The sequence below is a fragment of the Pristis pectinata genome, chromosome 1, assembly GCF_009764475.1.
Source record: "Pristis pectinata isolate sPriPec2 chromosome 1, sPriPec2.1.pri, whole genome shotgun sequence".
In the NCBI taxonomy this organism is placed as follows: Eukaryota; Metazoa; Chordata; class Chondrichthyes; order Rhinopristiformes; family Pristidae; genus Pristis; species Pristis pectinata.
The window spans coordinates 20,911,033-20,925,236 of NC_067405.1; the positions used below are offsets into that span (position 1 = coordinate 20,911,033).

At 38.7% G+C, this 14,204-nt stretch overlaps 1 protein-coding gene across 1 annotated transcript in view; it reads right to left on the bottom strand.

Moving 5' to 3' along the window:
- Window positions 1-10,960, bottom strand: part of LOC127570204 (activin receptor type-2A) — a 125,877-nt gene extending 114,917 nt beyond the window's left edge. The window contains exon 1 of the mRNA XM_052015484.1: window positions 10,502-10,960. Within this exon, the coding sequence (XP_051871444.1) occupies window positions 10,502-10,556 (55 nt within the window). The 5' untranslated portion in view covers window positions 10,557-10,960. The remainder of the gene's footprint in view (window positions 1-10,501) is intronic.
- Window positions 10,961-14,204: the final 3,244 nt, after the last annotated feature.

The following is a 14,204-nucleotide window of genomic DNA, read 5'->3' on the forward strand; positions in this document are numbered from 1 at the left end:
ATTTGTGTTTTTTGCACCAATGACAAAACCAATCCAAATAACTGCTTTTCAAATGGATCACATTGCAATTTTCCTCCCATTTATATCCATGGTTTCCAAATGCCAAACTCCCATATTACACAACAAGATTAAGGTTGAAGTGGCAAGATATTGTGCAGTGTGGAGATATTGGACTGATAGCTCAAGTATGAAATGGGGGTGAGGGAATGAACAAAATTTCTGTTACCCCCAGCATCTAATTTGGTATAAATTTGACTGCACTGCCTGACCATTCGTACAAAAGGGGAAAGTTGCATAGCATCAGATAAGCTTTGTAAATAACTTTTACTACAGGGCATGGAACAAAACTGCAACTGTTTTGAAATAATCTTTAACACAAAATAAATTAAAACTCCCAAAAATATAATAGATAAGTCATAGAGCAGAGGATAACATTACAGAAAATCATATGGGGACCAGAGCAGCAAACTTTTTCTACATGGAGGTTGGCGGGTAAATGGAAAGAGCAGCTAGAGGAGGTGATAGAGGGAGTTTCAATTAAAACAAAAAAAAAATTCAGTCAGGTACATGGATAGGAAAGATTTGGTATTGGTTTATTATTGTCACTTGTACCAAGGTACAGCAGAAAAACTTCTCTTGCATACCAATCGTACAGGTCAATTCATTACACAGTGCAGATACATTGAGTTAGTAAAGAGTGCATTGAGGTAGTACATGTAAAAACAATAATAGTACAGAGTAGTGTCACAGCTACAGAGGAAGTGCAGTGCAGGTAGACAAGAAGGTGCAAGGTCACAAGGTAGATTGTGAGGTCAGAGTTCATCTCGTCATACAAGGGAACTGTTCAATAGTCTTATCATAGTGGGATAGAAGCTGTCCTTGAGCCTGGTGGTATGTGCCCTCAGGCTCCTGTATCTTCTGCCTGATGGGAGAGGAGAGAAGAGAGAATGATCCAGGTGGGTAGGGTCTTTGATTATGCTGGCTGCTTCATCAAGACAGCGAAAGGTATAGAGAGAATCCATGCAGGGGAGGCTGGTTTCCATGACGCACTGGGCTGTGTCCGGAACTCTCTGCAGTTTCCTGCAGTCCTGGGCTGAACAGTTGCCATACCAAGCTGTGATGCATCCAGATAGGATGCTTTCTATGGTGCATCGATAAAAGTTGGTGAGTGTCACAGGAGACATACCAAATTTCTTTAGCCTCTGATGGAAGTAGAGGCACTGGTGAGCTTTCTTAGCTGTTGTGTCTACGTGATTGGACCAGGACAGGCTGTTGGTGATGCTCACTCCTAGGAACTTGAAGCTCTCAACCCCCTCGACCTCAGCACCATTGATGTAGACAGGTGCATGTACACTGCCCCCTTTCCTGAAGTCAGTGACCACCAGCTCTTTTGTTTTGTTGACATTGAGGAAAAGGTTGTTGTCATGACACCATGTCACTAAGCTCTCCATCTCCTTCCTGTACTCCGACTCATTGTTATTTGAGATATGGCCTACTACAGTGGTATCATCTGCAAACTTGTAGATGGAGTTGCAGAGGGAGGTGTTGAGTCCCAGGTCTCAGAGTTTGGTGATGAGTTTGCTTGAAATTATAGTACATGGGTGAAACCCAGGCAAATAAGATTAGCTTAGACAGGCATCTTGGTTGACATGGATGAGTTGGGCTGAAGGGCTCGATTCCATGCTGTATAACACTATGTTTGTAGCTCAGGTGAGAGCTGATATTGTTCTGGTTTGAATATGGTACTTTAGTAATCAACATATACTGGTCAACTAATACTTTGCTCTCCCTTCCAATACTGGAGGTGAACAGAATAGCTAGCAGGACCCGAGGTTCAAGCCTCTGTCAAAGGATTTTAAATAGAAACAAATGCCACCACAGTGCATTATCAGTGGAATTTCATTGCTTTGCATCCTTATCGTTTATGATGATCAAATAATGCATTAATATTTAACCCAGTTTTTAAATATTACAATAACACAAACATAAGCAATATGTTTCTTAAAAAGGATTTAACCAAGAAAACACAATGAAAATAAACCTATAATGCAGATGTTTACTAACTAGTGTTTTTTTAAAAACATATACACATAATAAAAAAGGGTAAATTGATTTGAGTTATCTCATGCCAACCAGAAACAAATTCATAACATTTATACCAGGCCTTATAATAAAGCTGCACAACATTACATCAATCCCCCCACCCCATACCACTTCCTGCTGTGAATAAAGACCTCTCAACACAAAATGTGCAAGGTGGTTTTCAACTAATAAAGCACTCAACTGTTTGGAGAAAAAGCATCAATGCCGGTTTGTTAAACACTAAACACTTTAAGAATAGTTGGTGTGATTTCACTATCTAATTTGTGATGCATTGTTTTTATTGCAAATAAGCTTTCTGCATAATCCTCTCTGCCAAAATTTACTGAGAAGAACTTTGTGGCCAAACTACCCCTCAATATCATTCCCTACTACTCTCACCCCCTGCAAACATCCCTACTGCTAAAACACTAAGACACCCAACATCAGGCTGAGATGGAGAACTTGAATCCTTACCAGTACTCAGTCTGAGGCCTCTCTCCACTCAGCAGCCTAAGTGCACCAAAAGATCTTGTTGATGCCTAGACAGCTGGAGGAGGAGCCTGACCGCTGATGTGAGGGTTGGGAGATTCAGCTCATAGCTGCGAAGCAAGGTACAATTATTGCTGGCAAGCAGGCAGAAGTTCCTGTTGGATTCCTGGCAGAAATGGAGGCATGTAGGGGCAATTATAGCTGTAACTACCCATAAACAAGTTTGAACAATCTGGCCCAACATGTTACATTTAGTCTATAAGTAAACTTTAAAAGGCTCTGATATTGCTATGACATAGATCCATGGTCACACCATCCAACTCAACTGTAACAAATGGGATGAAAAACAAATGAAAACAGAAAATACTGGGATAAGCCCAGTAGTGAAACAGCATCTCTGGACAGAGAAAAATATTTCTCTCTTCACATACAAAGTCTAACGTGGGGAATACTTCCAACATTTTTGTTTGCTTTCTGAAAAGAAAACATTGCCGGTTTGGCAATTTCTTTGAGAATTATGAGTGTACAGAATTCTTTCCCACACTCCCAATCTCCTCCAGCAACGTGTTAATACTGATCTGCCCAAAACATCTTTCTCCCCACCCAACACATAGGTGTGACAGGCCTTCAACTGCCACCCACAGTGACGGTCACCACTGAAACGGAATACTATTCCAGTCCACAGATCCTCAAGTGCCTGAAGTATTCAAGGCTATATGGTTACAATGCATTTGCCACTAGTCAGAAAAGGATACTTGGTTCTGCAAAAAGATTAGATGAATAAAGTGAGATTAAGCATCCCAGACTTCAGAAACACTAACACTTGTCAACTGCAAGTTGTAAAAAGTGAAGATATTAAGTTCTGACTGAAGATGCTATAAAAGGATACACCAGAAAAACAGAAGAAAATAGTAAATTTAGTGTTGATTAAGAACCAAATAATGTTACAATTTTCCCCAATTGTCAATTCTTCCCAAAGAATTCCAAAATGGATCAAAGCATGTAGAATACAATATTGTATTTGAAAACTGGTTATATGCCTGAATCACCTGTGCAATTATTTTCTCTAAAGTAAATCTTCTTAGTAATTCTAAAATGTGGTTTTCTTGTAGAATGACTTTAAAAAAATATATATACAGCAAGAAACCAAAGATGATACACTTTGTATTTGACGAATGCCAAGAATTCCTACTGCCATCTTCAACGATAACAAAGTTAATGTAAATGCACAAAAACACACATGGTGTAGAAACTTTTAAACAAAAATTTAATATTCCATTTTCTTTTTGCATGAATGAAGCAGAGATCTAGACAAAATGTCACAGATGAATGATAGCAAAGGAACCTTTCTCAAAAAAAAACTTTTCAAAATGTAGCTTTCTTTAAATGTTAAATGGTTTCCTTTTCTGCAATATCCCTTCTAGATTTATGCCTTATAGTCTTCAGTAAATGAGTTTAAGCAAATAGATTTTGTTGGTGCTGGTTTGTAATTAAATTAAATTCAACTCATATACATATTAATGTCAAATATATTTAAGGCTAAATAATGTGATTAAATTATTTAATAGACCAGCTGTATCACAAAATCCAGCCTCCTCTCATGGACTCTACACTTCTCGCTGCCTCAGAAAAGCAGCCAACATAATCAAAGACCCCTCCCACCCCAGATATTCTCTCTTCTTCCCCCCTCCCAACAGGCAGGAGATACAAAAGCCTGACAACATGCACCACCTGGCTCAAGGACAGCTTCTATCATGCTGTTATAAAATTTTTTGAACAGACCTCTTGTACAATGAAGATGAACACTAGACCGCACAACCCACCTAGTCATGGGCCTTGTATCTTGTTGTCTAACTGCACAGTACTTTCTCTGTAACTGGAACATTATATTCTGCATTATGTTATTGTTTTTCCCTTTACCACCTCAATGTACACGTTTTGCAATGATCTCATGGATGGCATGCAAAACAAAGTTTTTCACCGTATTTCAGTACATGCGACAACAATAAACCAATTACACAGTGACAGTTTATGAAATGAAAATGCTCAAAAACACACATTTGTGGAAAGAGAGGGTTTTTCTACTTCAAATTTTAATTGATTCTCTTTCCTCAGATACTTCCTGGCATGATGAGCATTCCCAGCATTTTCAGTTTATATTTCACTTTTTAAGCAGCTGCCGTTCTTTTTACATTTACAAAATGATCAACATTATTTGACATTTTTCCCATTGGCCACTTTTACCATGTGCTAATGCTCACCTACTGTTGCGAAATAATATCACCAAATAACACAATAGGGTGAAAAACAAAACTGCCTTTACTTGTGTAACTTAGATTACTTATAATTTATTGCCTTTGGGATAGATCCAGAAGAATAAACAGTTGATTGCAAAATAGAATATTCCAGAAAATCCTGAAGTAATCCCAAAATGATTTACATTTAAACTACTGAATCATAGCACCCCATTGTTGAGAATTTATCTTGAAGGTAAATTAAACCTATATACTGTGCATGTTATTAGTTTAAATTTAAATCATTTTGGGATTACTTGAGAATTTTCTGGAATATTCTATTGCAATCAACTGTTTATTCTGCTGGATCTATCCCCAAGGCAATAAAAAAACTCTGTATTTATGTGGCATTTTTCAACAACATTCAACTACGGAGCACCTTTGAACATAGATAAGATGTTCAAGAACAACTAAGCCACCAAAGAGACTGGGACAGATGACAGATCTTGCACAAAAGAATTGGGTTTAAAAAAAAAGGACAAAAGACAAAGTTAGGATGGAACTCTAGAACTTAGGGCCTTAGCACCCAAAGACAAGGTTGCATACGATGAAATTATGAAATTTGAGGGTTCTGAAAAGCCAAATTCCAAGTACCAGAGCTGTCTTCAGAGCTGAAGATGATAAAGAAACAATGATTCCATCTGAAAACAGGAATGATAATTATCTAATCAAGGTATTACCAGCAAAGCCATAGCAAGTCAGCAACTATCGGGCTGATAGGGGACTTGGTGCAATTCAAGACATAGGCAGTATAATTTTGGATGAGGTGAAGCTAACAAAGACTAGAAAAAGGGTTACCCAAGAGCATTTTTGGAATAGGCAAATCTAGAGGCAACAAAGGCATGGAAGAGGGCTTCAGCAAAAGATACTCTATAGGAAGAACAGGGGTGGGCAACTTTATAGTGATGAAAACATCTTCTTAGTGATAGCATACGTGCTAGCTTTGAAACAACTCAGTGTTAAATTGACACCGAAGTTGTGAACACACTGGCTCATTTTCATACAGAGAGAGGGAACAAGTCGTGTTTAGGGAACAGAATTTGTGATGCGTACCAAAGGCAAAGGTTTTGATATACTCAGTGTTTATTTGAAAGAAATGTCCAACATCCTTTGCTGAATAATCTGCAAACAGTCTGATAATTTGTAAAGATTGCAGAAGGGTCAAGAGAAACAATGGAAAGTTAAATCTGGGTACCATTAGCACACATGGAAAAATGTACTTTTGGATGATAATACTAATGAGTGGCATGCAGACAAGAAAGAGGGGCCACAGACAGATCTTTTGGGACACCAGAGGTAACAATGCCTGGCTGAGAAAAGATATCGGCTATGATAAGCATGCAAATAGACAAATGGAATCCTATTTAGCTGTACCAGAGGAAACTGACATGGTTAAAAAAGTGGACAGATAAATTATCTTCATCACAATCATGCAGGATGCCATTACAGATTTTCTTCAGAGCTGTTCCCATACTGCTGTACTTTTGGAAAATTGAGGTTACAATGTATTCAGGCCTAAAAAAGAAGGGAGTTTGGAATGGGCTAGTAGAATGAAGGGCTGAGAGGTCAACTGGGAGGACGCACAACAAGATTTAAGAGAGAGAACCACCAAAAAGATCAGCTCACAAAAGGAATCAGAGAGCACTGCTGGGTTTTCAATAGTTCAATTGTAAGCAGCTCAGAGCGATAGGTGATCTTATAGATGAGTTTGCAGGGCCTGAAGGGACATTGGAGAGAAAGGAGAGTTTGAAACCAAGGGCCAGTCAATACTGCAAAATTAGGCACAGTGCTCATATGGTCACGTCTTGTGACAAAAATCTCAAAGCTCCTGTACTTGTGACCGGAAGCAAAGGTGGAGGACTTAGAATTCTAGAATCTCATGCCTTTACAGCCAATGAAATACTTCAAATGCTGTCACTGTTAAATGCCATCTTACACTTATGTAGTATCTTTCATGGTCTTGGGTCACTGTAACATGTTTAATAGAATATGCAATTTTTTTTTGAAGTGCAGTCCCTGTCGTAATGTGATGTGCTGATTGAACTATTGAGGATTCACTATTAAAGTTCCGCATTAACTTTATATGATTGCTCTGGACATAGTTCACCACTTCAGATTTCAAAAATTATATTCCACACAGCAATCTCCAACTGAACAATTTGAATTGAATGCAATATCTAGTTTGGTAATGAGTTACTGAATAGGAAGAGTGTCATTTTGGGGGAGAATGTGAAAGTTGAATACAACACAATATAAAAACTTGTAAAAAAAAATTAGAATTATAGTTCAAAAAACTTAGAAACTGAAAGCCCAAGTGAGTAAAGTTAGGAGTGTATTTTTATTAAGAAGTTCCAATGAATTTTTGAATACATTATTCTCAGTTAGTGACAGATTCCCCCTCAATTTTAACCCTTTGACGCAGCAATTATAGGATCTCTCCACAATAAAGGAAGGTGGCGGGATTGGTGTATGTTTCTATCACAGTTCAGGTTGTGACACTGTAAGATCATTGCAATTCTCCAGTAACTAGGCCTTTCATAAGCTCTTTTTCCAAAAAAAACATTTGTAATTGAATTTCATCTCATAATTCTATGGGGAATTCAACACAAACTCATTTGGGAAACCAGCTTTGGACTGCCAGGGGAAAAAAAAGTTTACTGGGATGATTTGAATTCAAATTTCAGAATTAAACATTAAATAGTCTAACCATAGTGCCAGACTCATGTCGATCCATCTCTCTTATAAGAACACAACTACAGCCAACCCCAAAGGCAAACAACTAATGCATGTAATGGAACTGGTAGCAAACAATGTTTAAGGGAGATAACCAAGTATCCACTACTGTGGACACGTACAGGTCTGCTTGTCTGACTCTGAACTATCTTATGACAGTCCCTGCAGTTACATCCCTTAGAATTTCTCAGCACACTACCCATCCTCCCACTCACACGAATCACATGTTTTACATATGTATTTCAAGTGCATAATCAGTTTAGTTTAAAATACAAACTAACAATGATGGGTTTTGCAATATGATAAAGTAATACTGCTTAAACTGCAACAGATACACAAGTGTGCAGACACACTTTTTACTATGTTGGAGAGCCATAACATGACACCATTTCAACTGCGTGGTTTTAAATCCTGTAAACTGTTTTAAAACAGTATGTCATTACAAAGATATAGATGATGGATGTAGTTTAATCCTATTTCAATAGTTGTCACACTTCTGCAAGTTTGTATGAAGGTACCACAATATCATGGTTGTATTCATGTATCTGACTAACTTTTCATTTGGTTATAAGATTTCCACATTCATTAAAGATCAGAGCCAAAGAATTGAGAATCTTTCGAAACTTGTGCTTATATATGATACATGAGAACACCATACGCCAACTAAATCAAATTAAACATAATTGGATTTAATACACAACCACAAAAGCGTATATGTTTAATAGTATTAAAAACTGGTATAAATAATATCTTCAAAAAATTAAGTACAAATCACGGACACTAAACTCGATCAGTCTAAATTCAGATTTACTGTGCTATGGATGTAAACCAGCTTAAATGATGCAATGCAATAAATCGGTTGCATAAAAAGTTTCTAACCTGCTTTTCTTTTCCCATAATCTAAAACTTTATCATCAATTACGCAGAATATTCCGTTTCAAATTTTCGGTTAAACTCAAGACAAAACAAAAACTGCGGCCTACTATTTTTGTTACTCAAGTGAAAAGCTATATACAATTAAACTGGCCACGTCTCCAACTCTGTATGACAAAAGGGCCCAATTAAAACAAATCAACATTTATGCATATCGCCTCGTTCCCCCACCTTTAAAAGTTACAACTGTTCTCTAACATTAAAAAAGTCGAATGAAGTAGAAAATAATTAACATAAACTTCCAATCTAAAATCTTTATTATGTTCAATAACTACAAGTTTGAGTGCGGAAATACTCATCGTTTCGGTCTGACAAAGCGTGCACTATAGTTTCGCAATATTGTTATTTCCATAAATTAAAAAAAACTACTGGAATTGCAGGCAAATCCAGATTGCTAAATATTTGATTGCCTTATTTTGTATCGATTATACATTTATCTTTGTCTAAAAAACATTCTCATCCTCACGCAAATAATTAAACAATCTTCAACAACTATAAGTTTCAGTCAGTAAGATACGCCCAATTGTTTATTGTTAAAATGTTGCGAATGATAATAAAATACATCCATGGGATATTCTGTACTGTCAGCATCTACATTAGTTTTAACCACGTTCTCTTCCGAGCGTTGACCCGTCCCTAAACACTGCGGAGGCTTCATCTCTTTTGCAGATTAACACTAGAGCGAGGAATGGGAATTCATAAAAGGATGTGTCGTAACTGCCAGCTTGCAATTAAGCATTTAGAACTACTTCCAAATAGTGATTAAATCAACTAATTACTAGGAGAAACAAAGATTATCAGGAATATAACATAAACCGGGTACTTGATACCCATTTTCGTCTCATCAGTTTCCTTACATTTAAACGTACGCATCGAACATGTTGATACAAATGGGACATTGCACCCATTCAACCTGGACCGAATAAAACCTCTAAAAAGCCTTTAAAGAGGTGTTTACTTTATGACAGTCCGTGCCTATAACAAAGACTGTTGCACAAGTTTTAACAGAAATAAAGAAAAGCATCATTTAAATAGCACAATTAGTGAAATATTAAAATTAAAAAGGAATTAATTCTGACCAGTTGCAATGCGGGTCGTGATAAGCTTGCTTGAACAACAGCGCAATATCCCTTAAAATTGAAATGAAGTATACATCTGATCATATACCGAAAAGGTCATTTATTTTAAATAATTATAATATTAAAATGTAGTTTTAATAAAAATGTTCAGTTTCTGGGAGGAGTTCTAAATGCTTTGCACACTTCCTCTCAATCATATTTTACAACTCGAGTAATCACAAAATGATTACTCTCAGGGGGACTGGGAAAATACAAACTTTTCACAATAGCGTTTTAATAAGGGAAGGGAATGATTTTAAAAAAGTAGCCCACAACGCAGACGGCTGAATATTAAATAGGAAGATATTGATAACAAATGAAACAGAACTGACCGAAATGCGTTTGTTATCAAATGAGATGCACGTTGCATATGTTTAAAAATCAACTGTTTCACTTTGCAATGAAACAAATCAGGCAGATCGATGACAACGTAATAGGAAAATATTTGTTTTTAGCAGGTTATTCAAGTACGGGGAGGTATACTTATGGATATAGTACAGTAATTATCAAAAACAAATCTGTCTTGTGGACAAGAGCAACTACCCTCTCAAGATATATTTGGCATAACCGAAATATAACCGTTTCAGTGCCCATTTAAGTTTGCCTTTGCAACGAACAGTCACCTTGAGCAAGTGGATATACATCATTAAAACACACACACAAACACCACGCTTCAAAAACTCGCACATGTACGCCACAAACTGACTGAATTTACTCATCGAATAGCAATCAAATTGCACTGAAACTGGGACGCCGAATCCAGCAACCGAAATTGACAAAAAACACGTATTTGCAGTATTTATGAACAAGAGATCAATTAAAATGAAATCTTCACCAGTCTAAACTACTTACCCGAAGAGCACGAAATCAAAAACACAACAAACGCAAGCTTGGTACCAGCTCCCATGATTTGAGTTTTTGGATCGCTTTTAAGAAAATCGACTAATTGAAATTAAACGTTCGCTGTTTCGCTTCCAAAGCAAAGAAATTTCTTTGCGGCTCCACCACGTCTCCTGACTTGTTACTGGCTGCGATCCACCTTTTTCTTCCTCAGTGGGCAACTTCATTCAGAAAAGATGGGAATTTGAGCCGCTCACACTTGGGTTGTCTTTTTTTTAAATAAAAAAACACCCAAGAGAATTAGTTGCGTCGCTCAGAGATCGTGCAAACAGAAAAAGAAACGCAATTCGTGTAAAAGGGGCGAGGAAGGATGGAAGAAAAGCCACGGTACAAATCCTCAGCTCGTTTGATGGGAATGGTGTACTCGAAGTCTCCCGGAATTCATAATTAGCAAAGTAGGCCTAAGTCCAAAATGGCGTTGAGTTGTTTTTGTTTCCTCCCCTCCCCCTTTACACTCACCCTGGAGATTCATTATTAGGCCCGCCTCCCAGTCCGTGAAGGGGATGTGGTCTTGATTGACACCCATATTAAGCCATTCAACACCACTCGTTCCTTCGACGTCACGATGATTGACGTTCCCCTCTGCCAATACCCGCCGCTCCCGAGATCGTCAACAAAAAGGCGCGTTTATTATTGGAAGCGGACCAATCATCTTCCAGCACAGTGGGAGGGGCTTTTGGTGTGTGGGTGTGTGTCGTCATGTTAGCAGCTTGGTTCGCTCAACCGAACTTGATCGCCGTGATTGACATGGACGTGATCCCTTCACAGGGAACAGTGATTTGCACTGGTTGCAGTGGATTGGCTGAAGGAGAGGGCGGGGAAATGCCAGATTTACGATAAAGATAATATTAAAGGAATCTGATGACTGGAAGGAAATAATTGCAAAACATGTTTGGGATAGGTACAAAACATTGGAATGTTGTTGCATCAAAAAAGTGCTGTTATGACTCAAGCGTAATACCAAAAAAGTTGCTACTTTTTCAAAGCATTTGCAATAAAGATGGTTAGAGTTATTGCATCGTTTTTATTATTACACCGGCCTGAAACACTACAATAGCTAGCCGTCTGTCCCTTCCTCTGTTACATTTTTGTCCTCCTGCCGAGTCAGGAGCTGAGCCAAATCAATATTCAGAGTAATAAGATTCCTCGACTAGCTGTCTCTTGTCGAAATATATTCTTTCAATGCCAGTACATTGGCTTTCAACGCAACACGTTACTTTTCTTTACGAGGGAAAGGGTTCGAGATTAATACATCAATTGGAAAGCAGACCGAGTGAGTTTTCACATATTTTTGTTTTATTTTAAGACTGGACATTCTGGTGCAGGAATTCACCAGAAGGTTACACGTTAGTATTTGCTACCTCCCAGCCTGAAATTTCCTATACACCATTCAATTAGATGGGTTTGTAGGTTGTTGCAGCCTTTCCGCCCTTTTATGCAAGTGCAAACTTATGAAATTTTTTCTTACTCTTAAATTCGAAGCAAAAAGGTACTGAAGATAATTGAAAACCATCGATCACTCGCTGGTTGAGATACGTGCAGATGAGAAACAATGCACACATTTCTCAAGGCTTGTCCAAACAGATATTTGATGAAAATGCCTCCACGGGCATAAGTGTTAGTAACCGATCCCTCTCTATTGCTGTTGAACAAAGAGAACGGGCGTGCGTATGTGTGTGTGCATGTGATGGGGGAGATAAATTAGAATCCCTGAGAGGGAGCCATTTCCTCAGTTACCCAGGTCCGGTACTGTACTCATTGACGCAGTGAACGAGAGAGTTTATTTCAATCTGTGCAGAGGCACAGGTTTGGGACTGTTTTTTTGGAGCATGAACTGCAATCTCTAAAATATTTTACTAATTTTCGGAAATAAAGCTTAAATCTTATTTATGTATAATGCTGTGCATTAATGAAGATGCACTCCAATTCCTCTATTAGTGAAGACCATGTGCTTCCTTCCCTACAGGACATCTGGAAGAGAGGCAGGCAGTCTGGCTGATCCGTCTCTTCGATGGCTCAGTGCCCGGCCCTGTGTGCAGCCACCATGGACAGACCACGAGGAGGAATAGATGAGAGTATTGGGCAACACAGGGTATCATTGTTCTTTGTTGCACTCATTCTCAACATCTAACACTTAAAAGGCAAATATTGTTGCAGTTAATTCTGAGAACTATCCGAAACCACCCGTCCAGGAGAGTATGGGGATATCTAAAACCATCCCTGTATCTGTGATGTGCTGTAGATTATCGACCTCATTGGTTATTTTTCACATTCATAACCTCAGTTAAAAGTTTAAAAGTACATTTGTAAGCATAGTATGTGTGATATAGAATTTTGAGCTGCATATTTTGTTTCAGAATCAATCCTAAAAGTACTATTTATCTTTTTTTCTCTCCATCCTGTTTTCTTTCTTGCAGAATAGGATTAACCCTCATGGTGCTGAAAATCTAAGTGGCCATTGAAGTCACAGAACATAGAACAGTACAGCACAGGAACAGGCCCTTCGGCCCACAATGCTGTGCTGAACCAATTACATTAGTAATAAAATGCCTAACTAAACTAATCCCTTCTGCCTACACAATGTCCATATCCTACTATTTCCCTCACATTCATGTGCCTATCTAAGACCTTCTTGAATGCTCCGATCGTATTTGCCTCCACCACCACCCCAGGCAGCACATTCCAGGCACCCACCATTCTGTGTAAAAAAACATGCCCTGCACATCTCCTTTGAACTTTCCCCCCTCACCTTAAATGCATGCCCTCTGGTATTAGACATTTCAACCCGGGGGAAAAGATACTGGCTGTCTATCTATGCCTCACAAAATCTTATAAATCTCTATCAGATCTCCCCTCAGTCTCCGCCACTCCAGAGAGAACAACCCAAGTTCGTCCAACCTATCCTCATAGCACATGCCCTTTAATCCAGGCAACATCTTGGTAAACCTCTTCTGCACCTTCTCCAAAGCCTCGACATTCTTCCTGTAATGGGGCGACCAGAACTGAATGCAATACTCCAGATGTGGCCTGACTAAAGTTTTATGAAGCTGCAGCATAACTTCCTGACTCTTGAACTCAGTGCCTCGACTAATGAAGGCAAGCATGCCATATGTCTTCTTTACCGCTCTATCAACCTGTGCAGCCACTTTCAGGGAGCTATGGAACTTGGACCCCAAGATCCCTCTGCTGATCAACACTGTTAAGGGTCTGTCAGTGTACTGTCTCTTTACATTTGATCTCCCAAGGTGCAACACTTCACATTTGGCCGGGTTGAACTCCATCTACCACTTCTCTGCCCATATCTGCAACTGATCTATATCCCACTGTATCCTTTGCCAGTCTTCCACGCTTTCCACAACACCACCAACCTTTGTATCATCTGCACACTTACTAACCCACCCATGTACATTTTCATCCAGGTCATTTATATACATCACAAACAGTAGAGGTCCCAGTACGGATCCCTGAGGAACACCACTAGTCACAGACCTCCAGCTAGAATAAGTCCCATTGACCACTACCCTCTGTCTTCTACAGGCCAGCCAGTTCTGAATCCAAACGGCTAATTCACCATGGATCCCATGTATCTTAATCTTCTGGGTGAGCCTCCCATGAGGGACCTTATCAAACGCCTTACTAAAATCCATTTAGACAA